Genomic DNA, 18,545 nt, shown 5'->3' on the forward strand with positions numbered 1-18,545 from the left:
AGAAAGTAATATATAATGGTGTGGTGCTAAACAAAAGGGGGAGGAGGATTTGGTGGAACAACTAAATTTAAAAAATATAGGGGCTGGAGAGATGGCTCAGCAGTTAAGAGCAATGACTGCTTTTGCAGAGGACCTGGGTTTGATTCCCAACACCAGCATGATGGCCAACAACCATCTGTAACTCCAGTTCCAGGGGAATCTGACGCCCTCTTCTGACCTCCACAGCATTGCACAACATAGGTATGCTTACACACATGCAGGCAATACACTCATACATGTAAAATAAAAATAATAAATAAAATATTTTAAAAACCAAAAACAAACCCCATTAATTTAGAGCTATTCAATCTGAAATAAATCCAGATAGTTTAAAATCCTAAAAACAATGGAAAATTAAAGGAAAACATTTTCTTCTCTTTGAGGAAAAGTTTTTTTCCAGGCTTAAAGTTATTGGTAGGTATAAAAGAAATGTTCAACAGACTTGGCTAAATAAGGACACAAAACTTGAAAGCAAATGACTTTGAAAGATAGAGCCCTAAGAGGTGACTAATATCTAATTTAGACATTCAGATAAATTTACTTTGAACATTTTTTTAAAGTAAGAGAATTAATATGTCTAATATATAATTTGGTGAGGGAACATAGCTAGTCAACACTTTTAGGGAAAATGTTGAAACTTACAGTAACTTAAACCAAAAAATAAATAATAAACCATTGGATTACTGAGATAAATGAGAATGTTATCTAAGATGTAATAAAAATTACTTAAAATTTAATGATTACAACTATTAGGAAGCACTTAGTAATTCTGAAAATGTCACAACTCTTTGTATCTATTGATCGTTCCAAGGAAAGAATCTAAAACTAAGAAGAGTTTAGTCTACAGAGTGGTCCATTATAGCATGATTTACATGAACTCCTAACAGGAATTAAATACCAGGTCTATTTAATGATCAGGTAGATGTAAGTTTTGGTATACTCCTTTGTGAGCTCATTGTTAAAATTGAAGATTTTAAAATTTACAATAACATGGAGAAAAGGGCAAAATAGAAAAAAAAGAAAAACCCAATTAAAATATCAACTATGACCAGGCATGGTGGTACACGCCTTTAATCCCAGCACTCGGGAGGCAGAGGCAGGCGGATCTCTGTGAGTTCAAGGCCAGCCTGGTCTACATAGTGAGTTCCAGGACAGCTGGGGCTACAGGGAGACCCTGTCTCAAAAAGAACCCCCCCCCAAAAAAAAAATCAACTATGCATAGGGAAAAGGCTACCAGAAATTATTTTGGTGGAGCAGCATCTCCCTATGTAGTCCGTGCTGCCCTTGAATTTGAGAGCCTCCTTCCTCAGCCTCCCAGTTACTAAGATTACAGGCATGCCTATCTGGAAATTTTTTAAAAAGAACTGTAATTTATATTCTTTTCATTGTTTTCTGTGAACTCTTTCTAGGTACCCTTTTTGATAGGAAAATAAAGAACAAAGTTTTGAAAGCAAATATGTTTCTTCAAAGTGATTCTGTTCTTTAAATTTTAACTTGTGGAGCAGGAAAATAATGAAATGTTTCACATAAAGTGAATTTTCTAGGTAGTTCAGTTTTTATCTTCTAAAAAAATTTTATTATTTTAATTTTATGTGTGTGAGTATATTGCCTACATGTATGTAAGTGTACCCATGTCATACAAGGCCTGTGGAAATCAGAAGAGGGCCTTAGATCCCCTGGAACTAGTTACAGACAGTTGTTAGCTGCCATGTGAGTGTTGGGAACTGAACCTGTCTTCTGTAAGAGCAGCCAGTGCTGAGCCATCTTTCTAGCCCTCTCAGATTTTATCTTTGACAGATAAAACCTATCTAAAAATCTTTGATGGCAACTATTGAAATTGTGAATTTCCTTCCATGTTAAACAGGAAACTCTTCTGTTGTTACTTAGTCTCTATTTATACATTAGTTTATGTAAAGTGTAGTAAAGAAAATTGCCAGGTGTGGTGGTGCACACCTTTAATCCCAGCAATCGGGAGTTCCACGCCAGCCTGGTCTCTATAGTGAATCCAGGCCAGGCCAGCTGTGGCTACAGGGAGACTTTGTCTCAGAGAGACCAAAAAAAAAAAAAAAAAGAAAGAAAGAAAATTTAGTTGCATCTGAACCCTCAAGTATTTTGTTTGTTCTATCTTTGATTTTAGGCTCTTAGGTATATTTTCGTAATCTTGTATCTAGCTTTAATTATATGTTCTTTTTCTGGTTTGTTGCTCCTAATTTACTAGGATTTGAAAAATAATAGGGTTAACCATAGTAAGCATTACTCTATAAAGAGTACTTAACAGTTTTAAAAGGATTAATTTTGCTTTTTGCTCCGTATTTCTTTAATTCCACTTGGCATAGGGAATAGGTATACTTTAGTATCGAAATGAATTAAACAATTTGTATTAAATGTGTAGGGGTCTAAATATGATTATATATTACAAAGTTAACATTTAAATACAAAGTTAACATTTAATTACTCTGAGTACCTTTCCCATTACAAATTGAAAATAGATTTGATATAATGTAACTGTTAATAGACTAACTTTTGCAACTTGGAGAAAACAAAAGAACTCAACTTCCATTGGTTGTTGTTTTTTCTATAATTCCAAGCCTGATGATTTTATAGATATAGTGCAATATAAATTAAATTGTCATTTTATAGAGTAAGAATCTTTAAAAAAATATCCTACAAGTATTTTAGGTTTTAGAAAAGATAGTATTGGGACTGGAGAGATGACTCAGCGGTTAAAAGCAATGACTACTCTTTTTTTTTTTTTTTTTTTTTTTGTCTTTTTGAGACAGGGTCTCCCTGTAGTCCTAGCTGGCCTGGAACTTGCTATGTAGAACAGGCTGGCCTCGAACTCACAGAGATCCACCTGCTTCTGCCTCCCGAGTGCTGGGATTAAAGGCATGTGCCACCACGCTCGGCCAGCACTGCCTACTCTTACAGAGGACCCTGGTTTGGTTCCCAGGACCTGCATAGTAGCTAACAACTGTCTATAGCTCTAGTTCTAGGGGGTCTGACACCCTCTTCTGGCCTCTGCGGGCTTTTCACACACATGGTACACTCACATACATGTAGGCAAAACACTCATACACATAAAAATAAATAAAAGAGTACTGAGAATTAAAACCAGGACCCTGTTTATGAATGTTAGGCAAGTGCTCAATCACTTAGTTATACCTTCAGCTGTGTGTACAATTATTTTAATTTACCAGAGCAGTTTTACTTTGTTAGGAGGATTTGAGACTGATCATAAATGACTACTGGCTGGTCAGATCTTTTAGTATTTGAATTCGTTCAGTAGATGAAGAGGAAGGAAAGATGACTGTATACTTACTTAAAGGAACCTGGGGAAAGAGATGGTATGTGAGAAGTCTATACACAAATCATGTCTAGTGAAGACGCACCAGAAGAGAAGCACAAAGTAGTCTTATGAGCAATAACTTGTAAAGCTGTCGGAGGTGATATTTGAACTGATCTAAGAATGGTAGGACTGTGTGAGGGAGCCCAAAGGTGATATGCCTTGAGGTAAAAGTAAAGAAATAGGCATTTTATTGATATTCAGAAATTGGAAAACTGGATTGAAGGGAGTAGTAAGTTTAAAATGTAACAATTAAAACCTTTAATGAAGGCATAATATGTGTAATATACTGTAAAAGAGATTAGTGGGCACAGATAAAAAGAGAGAGGAGATAGAAAATTTCCTGATGGCAACTGAAGGTATTTTGATTTTGTTTTTTGAACCTTAAGGAGTCAGTGAAGCATTTGAGGACTAAAATGTTAATACCTGTTTTAGGAAGCACTACTAATTAATTGAATAATGACTCTGGGACAAGAGCCAGTTTAACTGCTTTATGTGTACATAAAAAAAAAAAAAAATCCTCAGGGCTGGTGAGATGGCTCAGTAGTTAAGAGCACTGACTGCTCTTGCAGAGGACCCAGGTTTAATTCTCAGCACCCACATTGCAGCTATGAACCGTCCCTAACTCCAGTTTCAGGGGAATCAGGTCAGCCCTTGTCTGACCTCCACGGCATTACATGACATGGGTGCACTCACATACATGCAGGCAATACACTCGTACACATAAAATAAAAATAATAAATAAAATATTTAAAAAAAATCCTCATGACACCTGAATGAGAACTCTGCATTAATAATAAGAAAGTTAAGGCCAGAGAAATTAAATAACTTGCCCAAGATCACAAATGGAGATATAAACTGACAAGTTAGCTCTAGAGCTTATCAACCTGGGAAATAAATCTAATAGTAGTTCAAAAAGCTACTTAGAAAATGGAGACTTGAATCAGAAACCAGAAAGGAGATTCTTGTCACCATTTAAGGAAGAAGAAATAACATACGTAAAAAGTAGGAAAGTAGTGGAGGAATTCATTCTGTGGTGGCTTTTTGTCTTCCTTGTATGTACATTTGTGTAGTCTAGACCTGTTAGTCACCCTGACATTTCTGTTGTGGGGCAGGGCTTCTCAGAAGTTCCACAAAAGAGAATAACAGTTGTTCTGTGTCTTCTCTGGCTTTGTTGATGATATTACCTTAATGGCTTAGAAACTTGAGGATGAAACAATATAAAATTAGTGTGGAACTTTGAATCTTGATGTTCCTTTACATTTAGTTTGGCTTTTTAGTACTCTAGGCTTGAGGTAGATACCCCATTGATCCATTGATTTCATTTTTCATACCCAAAAACTTCAAGTGCTATGTGCTGTAATGGCTATGCTGTCCAGATAAAGAAATGCTGTTATTTTTTTCCCACTTTAATTGAATGTGAGTCCTAAAATGGAAAGAAAGAAAATAATTTATGTTAGTAAAATTAGTTTTTGGAAACCTTAAGTGAATAAGGTATTTAAAAAAAATTTCTTTTCCTTATAGGATGGCATTTACGTGTTCGTTTTGTAAATTTCGAACCTTTGAAGAAAAAGATATTGAACTGCATCTGGAAAGTTCTTCACACCAAGAAACATTAGATCATATTCAGAAGCAAACGAAATTTGATAAAGTAGTTATGGAGTTTTTACATGTAAGTAGGTATTTTTGAAATGAGAAGCATTTTATTTGATCTGAATTTATTTTGCTTTTTACAATTTCACCTATGTTTCTGAAAATTGAATAATTATTCATTTAAGGAAAGTTGATAAAATTAATTAGGTGTGAATTCTACAGTAGAATTTAGATTTGTCATATGATAAATCATTTCACATTTCTCAGTCATTTATGAGAAAGGTGTAGAAAAAAGAATTCCTTGAGACATGTTGATTGATGGTATCATCTCTGAAGAATCTACTGTGTACCTGGGGGTATGTTTGGTACTTTAATCTTTATTTCACATGCGTCTCATGCTAATTCTTTTTTTTAAAATCATGATTGAAAAGTCATGTCCAGAACAGCTAAATGATTCTATCAGTAAGTAGCAGAGTCTGAATTCAGGGTCAGGGAGACATATGTCTGTTTGGTGTCTTTGAATTTTCAGTGTGTAGCTGTCAACTTAATAGATCATCTTGAAGACCATAAGCATTCCTCTCAGGGAACCAATGATAATTGGAAATAGAACATGTTCACAGCTGCACAGACAGTATATATTTAGGTGCACATGTCAAGACTGGCGATGTACTCTAGGGACTTGGAGAAGCAAAGGATGCTTGGAATCAGGAATGTAAAAAGAAAAGGCTTAAGCTGGATTACTAATTGTAAATGAAACTAATTTGGGCATAAGAGATGAAATTAGTAGAAAGCTAGAAAATACAGAGATCATTCAGATCTCTGTATCCAGCAGAATTATATCCTTGATTAAAATTTCTTCCTGTAATTTTTCCCTTGTGGGTTCCTGTCTGTCATCTATATACTTAACCTGAGACGATTTTTTCATTATCCAGCCTCTGATCTTTCTCCAAATGCCTAAAAATGTAGTTTGAAAGTCAACACTTGTAGTTTCCTAGTATTTCATGACAGCCTTTTCAAGTAAATTTGTAAACTCCTTGTGAATAGATACTTGTTTTTGTGGAACAGAAATATCTGTCAGTGATAGTGTCTTCCATAGAATGAGCCTTGTGTTAAGTGTATAGTAAGTGCTCATTGAAAACAAGTTGGATTCTGTTTTATTTTCTAGGAATGTATGGTGAATAAATTTAAAAAAGCATCTATTCGTAAGCAACAGACACTTAATCACCCAGAAGCTTACAAAATAATTGAAAAAGATGTTATGGAAGGTGAGTATTTAGGCAAGTTGTTTTATAAGTTTACATGTATATTTTATGTATAAAAACCTGTTTCATTGTAAGTGATGCCCCCCAGAATGCTATAATTCACAGTTGTGTATGCTGTAGCTTTGATTAGCTTATCAGAAGTGAACCTACTGACATCCGGTTTGCATGCTTAGAAATTTATTATTACCTCTTTTCCTAAGTTTAGAGGAAAAATCCATATTTTTCTTTGCACGAAGGATATACTTCTTTAATCTATCCTTTCTTATCTCATTTTAATTAAAAAGTCTTTTTATTTTTAAATTATATGTTTGTGTGTGTGTGTGTGTGTGTGTGTGTGTGTGTGTGTGTGTGTAGGGGCTCATATGCATGTCATATTTGCAGAGGCCAGAAGAAGGCCTTGGACCCCCTGGAGCTGGAGTTACAGGAGGATATGAGCCACTGGATTTGGGTTATGGGAGCCAAATTTAGGCCCTTTGGAAGAGCGGCAAGCGTTCTTAACTACTGAGCTATCCTTCTAGCCCCATGATCTCTCTTTTCTAATTCATTATCTCTCTTTTTTTCTAATTCATGAATTCTGTTTTTCAGTCTTTCCTTCTCTTTTATGCTCTTATTTTAAAAAAGAAACAACCCAAAAGAACAATAAAAAGCATGGTATTTCCCTATAATTCACCTTTCCTTTTTGTTTTTAAACATCCATTTTCTAGGCAAATGAACTATTTATATCCCTAGTCCAAAATTCATGCTTCTTTAAGTCTAATCCACACTGATCTCTACTCCTTCATCTCTTGTTTATTACTTTTTGTACAGTAAATAACTTTCTGCTATCATTATTAGTCTACTGAAATTGCTGACAGAACATGATCCTCTCCCCTCTTTTTCTGAGATATGTCTTACTATGTAGCTGTAGCCAGCCAGGAATTTGTTACGTAACCCCCTTAGCCTTGAACTTGCAGTGATTCTCCTGCCTCCTGAGTGCTAGGATTATAGGTGTAGGCCACCATGCCCAACCCTAAATAATCTTTTGTTGGTTATTTTTCTTTTCTTTCCTTTTTTTGGGGGGCAGTGCAGGGTCTCTTTGTAGCCCAGATGACCTGGAACTCGCTATGTAGACCAGGCTAGCTTCAGTGCCATAGAGATACACCTGCCTCTGCCTCTAGAGTGCTGGGATTAAAGTCTTGTGAGCATCACCATGCCTAGCTTTGTTGGTTTTTTTAATCATCTTCTGTAACATTTTTCACCTACTGTCTTGTTTGGGAATCTGCTTTTTTCCTTCATTTTTTCCTCAGTACCTCACTAATATTCTCTTAATTCATTACCTTGACCTGTTTTTAGTCTTTGCGCTTTATCAGCTCTATTACTCATGATCCTCATTATTATCACTATATTTATATATATCTTCCTGGTGAACTTATTTACATACAAAGTTTGGTTAACATTTGTATGTTGATTTCTTAGATCTATAAGTCTAGCTCAGATCTGTTTTCTAAAAATTTATCTCATTCATTAAATTGTGGTCTGGCATCTCTTCAGTAGTCATATAAAACCACTACATCTCCAAAATTTACCATTTCCTTTGGCACACCTTACCCATCAAAGAAATAGAAACTCAAGAATTCTTCATTTCTCTTGAAAAGTTACTTCACAATCTCCCCAAGTCAGAAGTGGGAGTAGTTATCCCAGGTATTTTACTGTGTTTGCAGCACTGTCGTATAGATTCTTATCTTTCATGTGTTTACCAATCTGTTTCTTCATCTCCTTTAAATGTTTCATTTAATCAAATCTTTACTTCTTCTCTCAATAATTCATAGTATTGTCCTTTCAGTTTTTCTTTTTTTTTTTTTTTTTTTTTTTTCTTATTTTGGTCTTTGACACAGGGTCTCCCTGTAGCCCCAGCTGGCCTGGAACTCACTATGTAGACCAGGCTGGCCTCATACTCACAGAGATCCGCCTGCCTTTGCCTCCTGAGGCCTGGGATTAAAGGCATGTGCCACCATGCCCTGTAGTTTTTCATATTTCTGATTTCTAGTGTATGATTCAGGAAATTAATGCTTCTCCAACCTCTATAGGATAAGGTTAACATTCTTGGGCATGATACACAAAGCTTCTTATGACTAGGGCCCTCCTCCTTGTTCTGTTAATATTGTCTGTCCTTTCCTTATGCTAGGTGCTCCAGCCAAACTGAATTATTTACAGTTCTTAGAAAATGCTATTTTCTCTAACACCCTTCCCTTGCATATATTCCCTTGCTGTCGTAAGAGCTAGGCAAGGACTCTACCACTACATCGCCAGTCCAAGAGCCATTTAATATGATCATTTTGAAGATCCAAAGTGAATTTTTATTCCTACAGCATCTTTTTTGCTTTCCCTCCCTACCCAGATTCACAATCATGGAAATATTTGTTGTACTACAAATTGACATTGACATTGATTTAATTTTATATTATATTGGAGAGGGTGAATTTATAGTCCTGTAAGCATGAATATGTGACATGATTAGAAAATACAGAGATGGCTTAGCAGTTAAGAGTCTGTACTGCTTTTTTTTTTTTCCTCATAGCTTAACTTTATTTACAGATACTAATAAAATCGGTCTAACAGGTTACACTGATGGTAAATATATGCATAGATTACAGAAGACACCGTATTCAAAGACAATTTCCACTATTTATCACTCAGATCTCATACTAATCTTCCTGGACCTATGACAAATACTCATCAAAAAATAGATAAAAATGTTACAAAATCAACTATATCCCTGTAATAATCTTACTGATACAATTTTCATCAAGACACACGTGCTAATTGGAGAGCATTGGTTCACCAATTCAGCATTCCACAAAGATTGGCAAAACTATTTTAAGACAATGTGACATTTGTCAACCAATTAACAACCATCATTTGCCTAGTGATCTAAACCCACAAGGATTACAAATTAATGATATATGACAAATGAGTGTCATACATGTCAAATGTTTGGAAAATGACAATATGTCCATCATACTATTGATACTTATTCCACTTTCCAGTGGGCAACTATGATACCAAATAAAAAAGCTTCTTCTGTAACCTTACTTTTTTTTTTTTTAAGCCATAAATATCATGGGAGTTTCTAAACAGTTAAAAACTGATAATGCTCCAACTTATCTAAAAAATTCCAATCATTTCTCTCTCAATGGCATATCAAGCATGTTACTAAAATCTCATACAATCCACAAGGACAAGCCATTATTAAACATTCTAATAAAACATTAAAATGTTAATTAAACAAAAAGGGGGAAATGATAACCCTCCTTGACATATATTATTAGCTGCTTTATTTACCGTAAATTTTTAAAATTGCCATGCTTAGAGTTTTACAGTTACAGAAATGCATTGGCCTTATATAAAAGAAAGGAGTCTGTAGTGCTTTTTCAGAGGATCTGAGTTTGGTTGCCAGCACTGACACCAGACAGCTCACAACTGCTTATAACTCCAGCTCTAAGGAATCTGATGCCCTTTTCTTGCCTCTGTGGGCATCTGCATTACATGCACAAACTCACATACAGACACACAGATATACACATAATTAAAAAATTAAATCTGTTTTATGTGCACAAACTTCCCACACAGACACACACATATACACACAATTAAAAAATTAAATCTTAAAGAATTATGGTGTAATTACACCTTATGACAATAACCAGTTATCTTTATAATTTTAAAATCTATTTATATAGATCTATAAAGTTTGCAGAAGAACTCAACATAATAATCTACATGCTCTTATCCTTTTTTGTAAGGTGTACAAATTACCTTGAAAATTAGTGAAACCTTGATACATCAGAAATGAGAATAAATGGATCATGTCTTTGCTAATTGGGTTTCTTTTGTAGGTGTTACTGCAGATGACCATATGATGAAAGTGGAGACTGTTCACTGTAGTGCTTGCAGTGTGTATATTCCTGCTTTACACAGTTCAGTTCAGCAGCACCTAAAATCTCCTGACCATGTCAAAGGGAAGCAAGTAAGTATTACTCTCGTAATAAAATGCCTGAATTATCTACCAGTTTCAAAAATTCTCTTTTGGCCATGGTTTATACTTAAAGTCCTATTAGTCTCAAATGTGAATAGCTGTTTATCTAACTCAGAAAGAGTCATTTAGTAGATAAGGTCATGGATCTGGAACAAGACTTTCTGGATTTGAATCCTGGTGTTAAACATGCAAATTAATCTTTCCCATTTATCTGTAAGAGGAGAATGGAATCATTCTGTGCTTCTTTAGGATTCAGTTAACATGTAAGACCTTGTAAAATGGTGCCTATTAATAAATAGTAAGCATTCAGAAAATCAGTTGTTAAACTTTTTTTTTTTTTAAGTATTTTTATTTTACGTGTATGCGTGTATTGCCTGCACGTAGGTAAGTGTACCTGTGTCGTGCATTGCCCACAGAGGTCAAAAGAGGCTGTGGGATCCCCTGAGACTAGAGTTATGGACAGTTGTTAGCTGCCATGTGGGTGCTGGGATTAGAACCCAGGTCTTTTGCAAGAACAATCAGTGTTCCTAATGAGCCATCTCTCTAGCCCCCTTTAAACTGTTATTTTTAAAGTTGGTACAAAATACTTTTGTATGTGTGTTAGAACTAAAAGTAAACAAGATTTTATTATGACTGGTACGTTTTTCTAATGGTTGATAAAAATAAATTTAAAAAGCTGGACGTGGTGGTACACGCCTTTAAATCCCAGCACTTGGGAGGGCCGAGGCAGACCTTGTCTCAAAAAGACCAAAAAAAAAAAAAAAAAAAAAAAACCAAAAAAAAAAAAAAAAAAAAAAACCGAAAAGAAAAAAACTAAAAACTAGTATTAGCATTTTAGCATTTACTATTGTGACTTTTCGAATATAATATCCTTAAAAAAATTGTTTACCTGTTGATTATGCATGTCTGCTCCTGTATTGCCTGGTTTTATTTAGTTGGGTTTACTTCAAGTAACAAAAGTGCTTATGTTACGGGAAATTAGTTCATTTGCAAAACAAATTTGAAGACTTGGAAAGTAATGCTTTAGTTTAAATAGAGGAAACGAGTTTTTAATTCATATTTTGTAATGAAGTAGATTTCATTTAGCTCAGATTCCCCTTTACATACTTTGAGCACGTACTGTCTTGATATCTTTTTGCCAGTAGACACTATATTATTACCTTTCCTCCTCTGTATGATACTTCTTGTGATAATTTAGAAGCTTCATAGAAGACTAATTACTGTGATGGTATGAGAGATAATCTTTTTTGATGTTGTGAGCTGAGGAGGTATGTGGAGAATAAAAAGAAGCATCAACTCTAGCATAGACTTGTATTTGGAAGCTGTGTGTTTTTTTTATTGAAGCTGATTTGCTTATGAATCTTCTTTGTTTTAATCCATGGGTGTTCTAGATTACAGTCACAATAGCAGTAGTTTTATAGATTAATTTGCTATAAAAGTCATTTAACTCTTAAGGTTTGAGTATAAATTGTCATTTTAATTATACAGGCACTTCATGGCATGGCTTTCTAGTATGCTCAATGCGCTCTGTCTTTTTACAGGCTTATAAGGAACAAATAAAAAGAGAAAGTGTGTTGACTGCCACAAGCATTTTAAATAATCCAATAGTGAAGGCACGATATGAGCGTTTTGTTAAGGTAAAATTTTGGGAAAAAAACCTTTTTAGGAAATACTGTATAATAATAATTAAATGATGATATAATGTAATAACTTTGTGATATTAGCATATAGTACAGTATACTGGGAAGAATTTTACTTAATATCTTACATATAGACAGTGCATTGTTTTTCTTAATTTTGGGGATCATGGGGGGAAGCAGTGATTCGTTTCTCATCTCCTTTCCAGCTCTAAATCAGTGAAAGATGAACAAGAGTTAGATTATCAGAGTGTTAGTGTTGTTCTTGTCTGTGTGTTGTGTGTATATGAATGGGTACCTGTGTGTGAGGGTAGGTGCATATGTATGTGGAAGCTGGAGGACAACTTTGGGTGTCACACCTCAGTAGCTGCCCACCTTGTTTGTTTTTTTTAATTGATATATTATCATTTTATGTGTGTTTTGCTTGCGTGTATATAAATGTACCGCATGTATGCAGTGCCCTCAAGAGGTCAGAAGAAGGTGTTGGATCCCCTGAAAACGGAGTTATGGATGCTTGTTAGCCGCCATGTCTGTGCTGGGAACTGAACCCCCAGTCCTTGAAGAACAGCCAGTGCTCTTAACCACTGAGCCCTCTAATCTCTCCAGCCCCTCCCTACTTTGTTTTTTTGAGACAAGGTCTGTTATAGGACTGGGGCTTGCAGATCCAGCTAGGCTAGCTGGCAGCAAGGTCCAGGGATCCTCCTGTCTCAGCTTCCCCAGCACTGGGATAACAAGCCTATGCCACCAGGACACCTTCCAAGTCTGCTAGTTGAATGAGTCTTTTCTCTATCATGGATAAAACTTAGAAAGGAAACAGGATGCTAGATAAATTTCCCCAGAAGATCCTTCCTTAGGGAATCAGGCCCAGAAAAAGGAGACCGCCCCCCCCCCGCCCACTAATGTTAGAAATCCTAGTTGTGAATAATTAGATATACCTTGCCCACTTTACTAAGAGTTTTTGCTATATATTATTACTTGACTCCTTCTTTATGTAAAACTTGTAAACATTTATTATACAAACAAGAACTTAACCTTTCAGGAAGTGAATAGAAATAAATTTCGAGGTTAATTTTTCCAACCCCCCCCAAATGTTTATTCAGCAATAACGATACTACATTTTAGAATTACTTATTTAGAGAGACAAAAAAAATATATGAAAAGCTTACATATATAGCAAGTCATGTAAGTCCTTTGACTGCTCTGTCAAGGTAAAACACATTTTCTTTTTTAAAATGCTTTATTATTTGAATTTTATTTGTGGTTTTTTTTTTTTTTTTTTTTTTTTTTTTAAAAAAAAAAAAAAAAAAAAAAAAAAGAGGACGATAAATCTTTCACTGTGATATATCAAAATAACTGTATACAACCTTGGAACCTCTTGGAGACCCGGAGTAGACATGTGGCTGTGATGGCTCCAGAGAAACACAGCTATGGGGACACCCACTCTTTGTACCCAACAACCTCCTTTATCTGAATAGCATCATCACCCAGTCCCAAAGCTCCTCCTACACAAGCCTTCCAATAGTCTAGGTACCAGTGAAACTGGTCCCACCTCAGAGATGACAGCCACCATCCTACATGGAACTGCCCTCTCTAGCACACAGAGACCCCTAAACCGAATTCAAGAAGCATTTACCCTCAGAGGCTGATGCTGCCACCTGCCACCCCAGCCTCCAGAACTGGAGAAAGCTATCCACACCATAGACACACTCTCGGGGAAACCTGTTCTAAATACACCATCTGTGGTGACTAGGAGTACAAAATTGCACCATTTAGAGTCAGGCAGTCATAACTTAGTCTATCTTCCTCCTCTCCCAAGCTCCTTCAAAGACCCCAGGGGCCCTGAGCTCCAATTCACCATGGCAAGGACTCACCGTGGCAAGGACTCCCCATGAGGGTCCATCCCACTGAAGATTAGGATGCAGGGCAGGCCCTCCAACTCCAAGTAAGTCTGAGGCCTCCACTCTGCATCCTCAATTTTCTGCCACATCTACAGATATGAAAAAGAAGGAAAGCTGCAGAAGTAGGACTTGAACCCCAGTATCTCCACTTCCCAGGGTTAGAAACTTTTACAAGCTGTGCAGCTTCTCTGGGGCTCTGTTTTTTTTTTTCCCATCTGAAAGGGAACTAAGTACATTGTTGGGGATTAAATGTCTGAGGTGGGCAAGATGTCTCAGCTAGTAAAGGTGCGTGCCACCAAGACTGATGACCTGAGTTTGATTCCTGGAATCCATATGATGGAAGGAAAGAATCAACTCTTTCAAGTTGTCTTCTGGTCTCTGCATGTACAATGTGGCATGTATGCACATACATACACAAAATAATAAATAAACGTAAAAAAGATGTACTAACTAGACATTCAATCGTGCAAGTTACTTTTTTTTTTTTTGAGACAGCATCTCCCTGTAGCTCCACTTGGCCTGGAACTCACTACTAGACCAGACCAGGCTGGCCTTGAATTCACAGAGATCTGCCTGCTTCTGTCTCCCAAGTTCTGGGATTAAAGGCGTGTGCCACCATACTTGGCTATTATTTTTATTTTATTTGTATGAATGTTTTGCCTGCATGTATGTAAGTGTACCTGTGTTGTTCAGTGACCATGGAGGTCAGAAGAGGGCATGGGATCCCCTAGAACTGGAGTTACAGATGGTTGTTAGCCACCATGTGGATGCTGGGAATCAAACCCAGGTCCTCTGCAAGAGCAGCCAGTGCTCTTAACTGCTGAGCCATCTCTCCAGCCCCCTAAAACACATTTCAATGCAAAATAAGACCTTAAAAGGGCAGTGTCCACATGTGATTCCATAAGGGGCCATTACCTTATTGGGAAATCTGAATTTAAATATATGTTTTTCATTGTTTGAATATTCCTATAGGCTATAGTTCTTTATAGTACCTACTAAGCCTAGTGTTTTTTTTTTTTTTGTTTTTTTTTTGTTGTTTTGTTTTTTAAAAGAGGTTTCACTATGTAGCCCTGGGTAGCCTGGAACTTGCTGTGTAGATCAGGCTGGTCTTGAAACTCTGAGTGCATTTTTTTCTTTAAACAAGAATTTTAGCTATTCAAATAACATAGTGTGAAGATTGTTAGAAGTATGTTTAAAATCATAATTTTGAAATTTCTAAGAATTCATGGTAATACTACTTTATTTTCCCTGAATCTCAAAGAATAACAACATGCCAGGGATTTGAAAACAATGAGAAATTTGTTTTTTCATTGTGTAATTCTAGAAGTTAGGTTTTGAGTTTTCACAGAAGACAGTACCTAATTAAAAGCCATTCTACACTGAATGGAACTGTTACATTGAAGATTTACATGTCTGTTTTTTTATTTGTTTGGTTTGGGTTTTTTGAGACAGAGTCTCCCTGTAGCCCCAATTGGCCTGGAACTTGCTATGTAGCCCTGGCTGGCCTTGATCTCTGCTGGGATTAGAGGCATGTGCCACCATGCCTGGTTACATGTCTGTCTTTTAAATTAGTAAATAAATCTTTCGGCTTCTGACTTACGCCTGAAGTTTCAGCTACTCAGTAGGCCAAGATAGGAGGGTCACTTGAGCCCACAAGTTCAAGACCAGTCTGAGCAACCTGGTAAGACCTAGCTTAAAAAAATAAAATTCTGGCTTTTGTGGTAATTAACAAGGTACTCTGTGAAGCCTAGTGTGTACTTAATGACCATTAAGCTAACTCTTAGTCTGTGTGTCTTGTATGTCTGTGTGTATGTGTGCATATGTGTGGGTGCCCACAAGGTGGGTAGAGTGACTTCCAAGTTGAATAATCTTACATTTTATTTAAGATTTATTTTTATTCATATCTATGTATGTATGTCTGTGTGTATGTGTGCATATGTGTGGGTGCCCACAAGGTGGGTAGAGAGTGTTGAATTCTTTAGAGCTGGAGTTACAGGTGGTTGTGAGCTGCCTTGACAAGAGTGCTGGGAACCAAATTTCAGTCCTCTCCAAGAATAGAAAGCACTCGTAACTGCTGAGGCATCTCTTCAGCCCCTAATCTCAGTTATTTTGTCCCCTTCCTTTTCCTCCCCCTCTCTCTTTCATATGCATGTGCATTCCTCTGTACATGTGTGAAGGTCAGAGGTCAACATTCAGGAACTGGTGCTCTCCTTCTACCATGTGGGTTCTGGGGTTTGCAGTTCCTAGTATCCATATTAGGCAACTCACAACTGCCTGTACTTCAGCTCCAGCATCATTCAATGCCTCTGGCCTCCAGCCTTGTGGGCACCTGCACATATCCACATGCAGAGACATACACATACACATAATTAAAAACAAAGTAAATCTTAAGATAATGTGATTTTTAAAGTGTTGTAGTTTATGGGAATATAAAGTAATGACTCCAATAGACTATACACTCAAATTGATATAAAGTACTAGGTACTTAACAGATATTTTATGTGAAAAATCTTCAAATAGTTTATTTTTTTTATGATATAGCAAGTATTACTGACAGAAAATCAATGTGTAGATTGTAAAAGCCATTTCTCTTGCTTAGGGAGAGAATCCTTTTGAAAGTCAAGATCATTCTCAGGATCAGCAAATAGAAGGTGATGAAGAAGATGAAGAAAAGATTGATGAACCTATTGAAGAAGAGGAGGATGAAGAGGAGGAGGAAGAGGCAGAGGAAGTAGGGGAAACGGAAGAAGTGGAGGAAGAAGTGGAAGAAGTAGAGGAAGGGGGAGAAGTTGGAGTAGAGGGAGAAGGGGATGTAGAAGGAGGAGAGGAAACAGCTGCAGTAGGGGATGATGGGGCAGTGGGAGGAGGAGGAGGAGCAGGTGAAGTAGAGCCAGGGGAAGAAGAGGCAAAAGAGGAGTCTGTTGACTTACCTGTTGAGCAACCTGATGAAAGTTAAATATAGGATATTATTTAAAAGGAGCTTTACATTTTTGTCCTAATGTAGAAAAGGATAAGAATTTTAATAGCTTAAGATATGAATTGATACCCATGTTGCATGTATTCCACATATTAAAATTCGTTTTATATAATTTCTAAATGTTTAGCACTTGTTTAATAAATGAAGGTAAGACTATTTCAGTTTAGTTTTTATAGATACCAAACTTAGATATGGTAAATTGTTTGTATAATTTTTAAGATTAGTTTTTACTACCTTATTGATGTTAAAGATAATGGATGTGTGTTGTTCCTATATCTGTTGTAATCATTTGAACTCAAATGCTGCTCTTGGGAGTGAACCTTTAAGTGTGCATTAATTTTTTGAGTACTTGCCTTAAAAGAGATAAATTGGGCAAGTATCTTGTGTTCTGATTGTGTATTTTTTTTACATAGCAATTAACCTTAAGATGGCTTAAAGGCTTTTGTGTACACAGTTCCCTTTGTAGCAATAAAATGTTTTCTTCTTTTTTTAACAAAAAACTTTCTCCTTTGATTGCAAGTTCAATAGTTCATCAGTTAAATGAGTATTTAAAAAAATCAATATTTGCCTTAATGTATGAGTTTGGCTCAAGTATTTCAAGCTAATTGAAAAGACTTGAATCAGAACATTTTTTTGCTCAATCACATTTTTAAAGTGTGACTAAAATATATTTTCTAACACATTTCAGAGGTCATTCTATAAATGACCTTGTTTATACTAGTTTTAGTTTGTTCCTTTTTTCTGTGCCTATGTCAGATCTTGAAATCTTCCTGAAAATACAATTTAATACAAATCATTTGTGTTAGTTTTTTGTTTTGTCTCTCTTTGCCTGGAGAATCAAGAATCAAGCCTTCTGTTTAAAAAAAAAAAAAGTTGAGGGGTTTCTCTTTCAATATTTCCCTTAAAAAAAAAATCTGACTTATACACCTATATGTTCATCAGGAGAACATGAGACTGATGTATTTTTAAGTCATTGACTTTCTAATGGCCATCTATGTAACTGCAGTACTCTTAAGAATCATAAGCCTTTTATGAGTGTCAACTCAAAGCTGTGCTCTTTGAATCTTTTAGTATGACTTCTTTTGGAGGGGACCTTATGTTTTGAAGACAGGGTCTCCCTGTAGCCTCAGCTGGCCTAGAACTCACTAGGTAGACCAGGCTGGCCTTGAACTCACAGAGATCTGCTTGCCTCTGTCTCCTGAGTGCTGGACTGGGAGCTCTTTTTATGTATTTATTTTTTATTTTTATTTTATGCATGTGAGTGTAATTCCTGAATGTAGGTAAGTACGCCTATGCCATGCAGTGCCCATGGAGGACAGAAGAGGGTATTGAATCCCCTGGAACTGGAGTTACAGACAGTTGTTAGCCACCATATGGGTGCTGGGATTCGAACCCAGGTCCTCTGCAAGAGCAATCAGTGCTTTTAGCTACTGAGCCATGTCCCTAGCCCTGGGAATGTGAAATTAGCTTCTTAAAAATTTGAGAAAAATATTGAGGTATTGAATGGACAACTTCTAATAAAGCATGAAGTTGATGGACATGGGCATTTGTAGAAGTGTGTGTGTAAATGCTTGATATGTGTCTGTGTGGTGTTTGTGCACATGTGCATGTGCTTGTGTTCAGGAAGGTCAGAGGAGAATATAAGATACCCTACTCTAGTGTATTCTGTCTTACTCTCTTGAGACAGGGTCTCTTACTGAACATGGAGCTAAGCTGGCAGCCAGAAAGCTCCGGAGATCCCCGTCTCCACATCCCACAGTGCTGGGGTTCAGGGTCTTGTA

At 36.3% G+C, this 18,545-nt stretch overlaps 1 protein-coding gene across 5 annotated transcripts in view; it reads left to right on the top strand.

Moving 5' to 3' along the window:
* Nucleotides 1-17,244, top strand: part of Znf326 (zinc finger protein 326) — a 37,332-nt gene extending 20,088 nt beyond the window's left edge. For 3 of the 5 annotated variants that reach the window (XM_029560470.1, XM_029560471.1, XM_017796540.2), the window contains 5 exons: nucleotides 4,907-5,054; nucleotides 6,141-6,240; nucleotides 10,113-10,243; nucleotides 11,794-11,889; nucleotides 16,387-17,143. In XM_029560470.1, the coding sequence (XP_029416330.1) occupies nucleotides 4,907-5,054; nucleotides 6,141-6,240; nucleotides 10,113-10,243; nucleotides 11,794-11,889; nucleotides 16,387-16,743 (832 nt within the window). In that variant the 3' untranslated portion in view covers nucleotides 16,744-17,143. Of the gene's footprint in view, nucleotides 1-4,906; nucleotides 5,055-6,140; nucleotides 6,241-10,112; nucleotides 10,244-11,793; nucleotides 11,890-16,386 lie in introns of all 5 variants that reach the window. The other 2 variants (XM_008826814.2, XM_017796539.2) reach the window with 1 other exon arrangement.
* Nucleotides 17,245-18,545: the final 1,301 nt, after the last annotated feature.

Source organism: Nannospalax galili, unplaced genomic scaffold (assembly GCF_000622305.1).
Source record: "Nannospalax galili isolate Female #2095 unplaced genomic scaffold, S.galili_v1.0 scaffold451, whole genome shotgun sequence".
Taxonomy (NCBI): Eukaryota; Metazoa; Chordata; class Mammalia; order Rodentia; family Spalacidae; genus Nannospalax; species Nannospalax galili.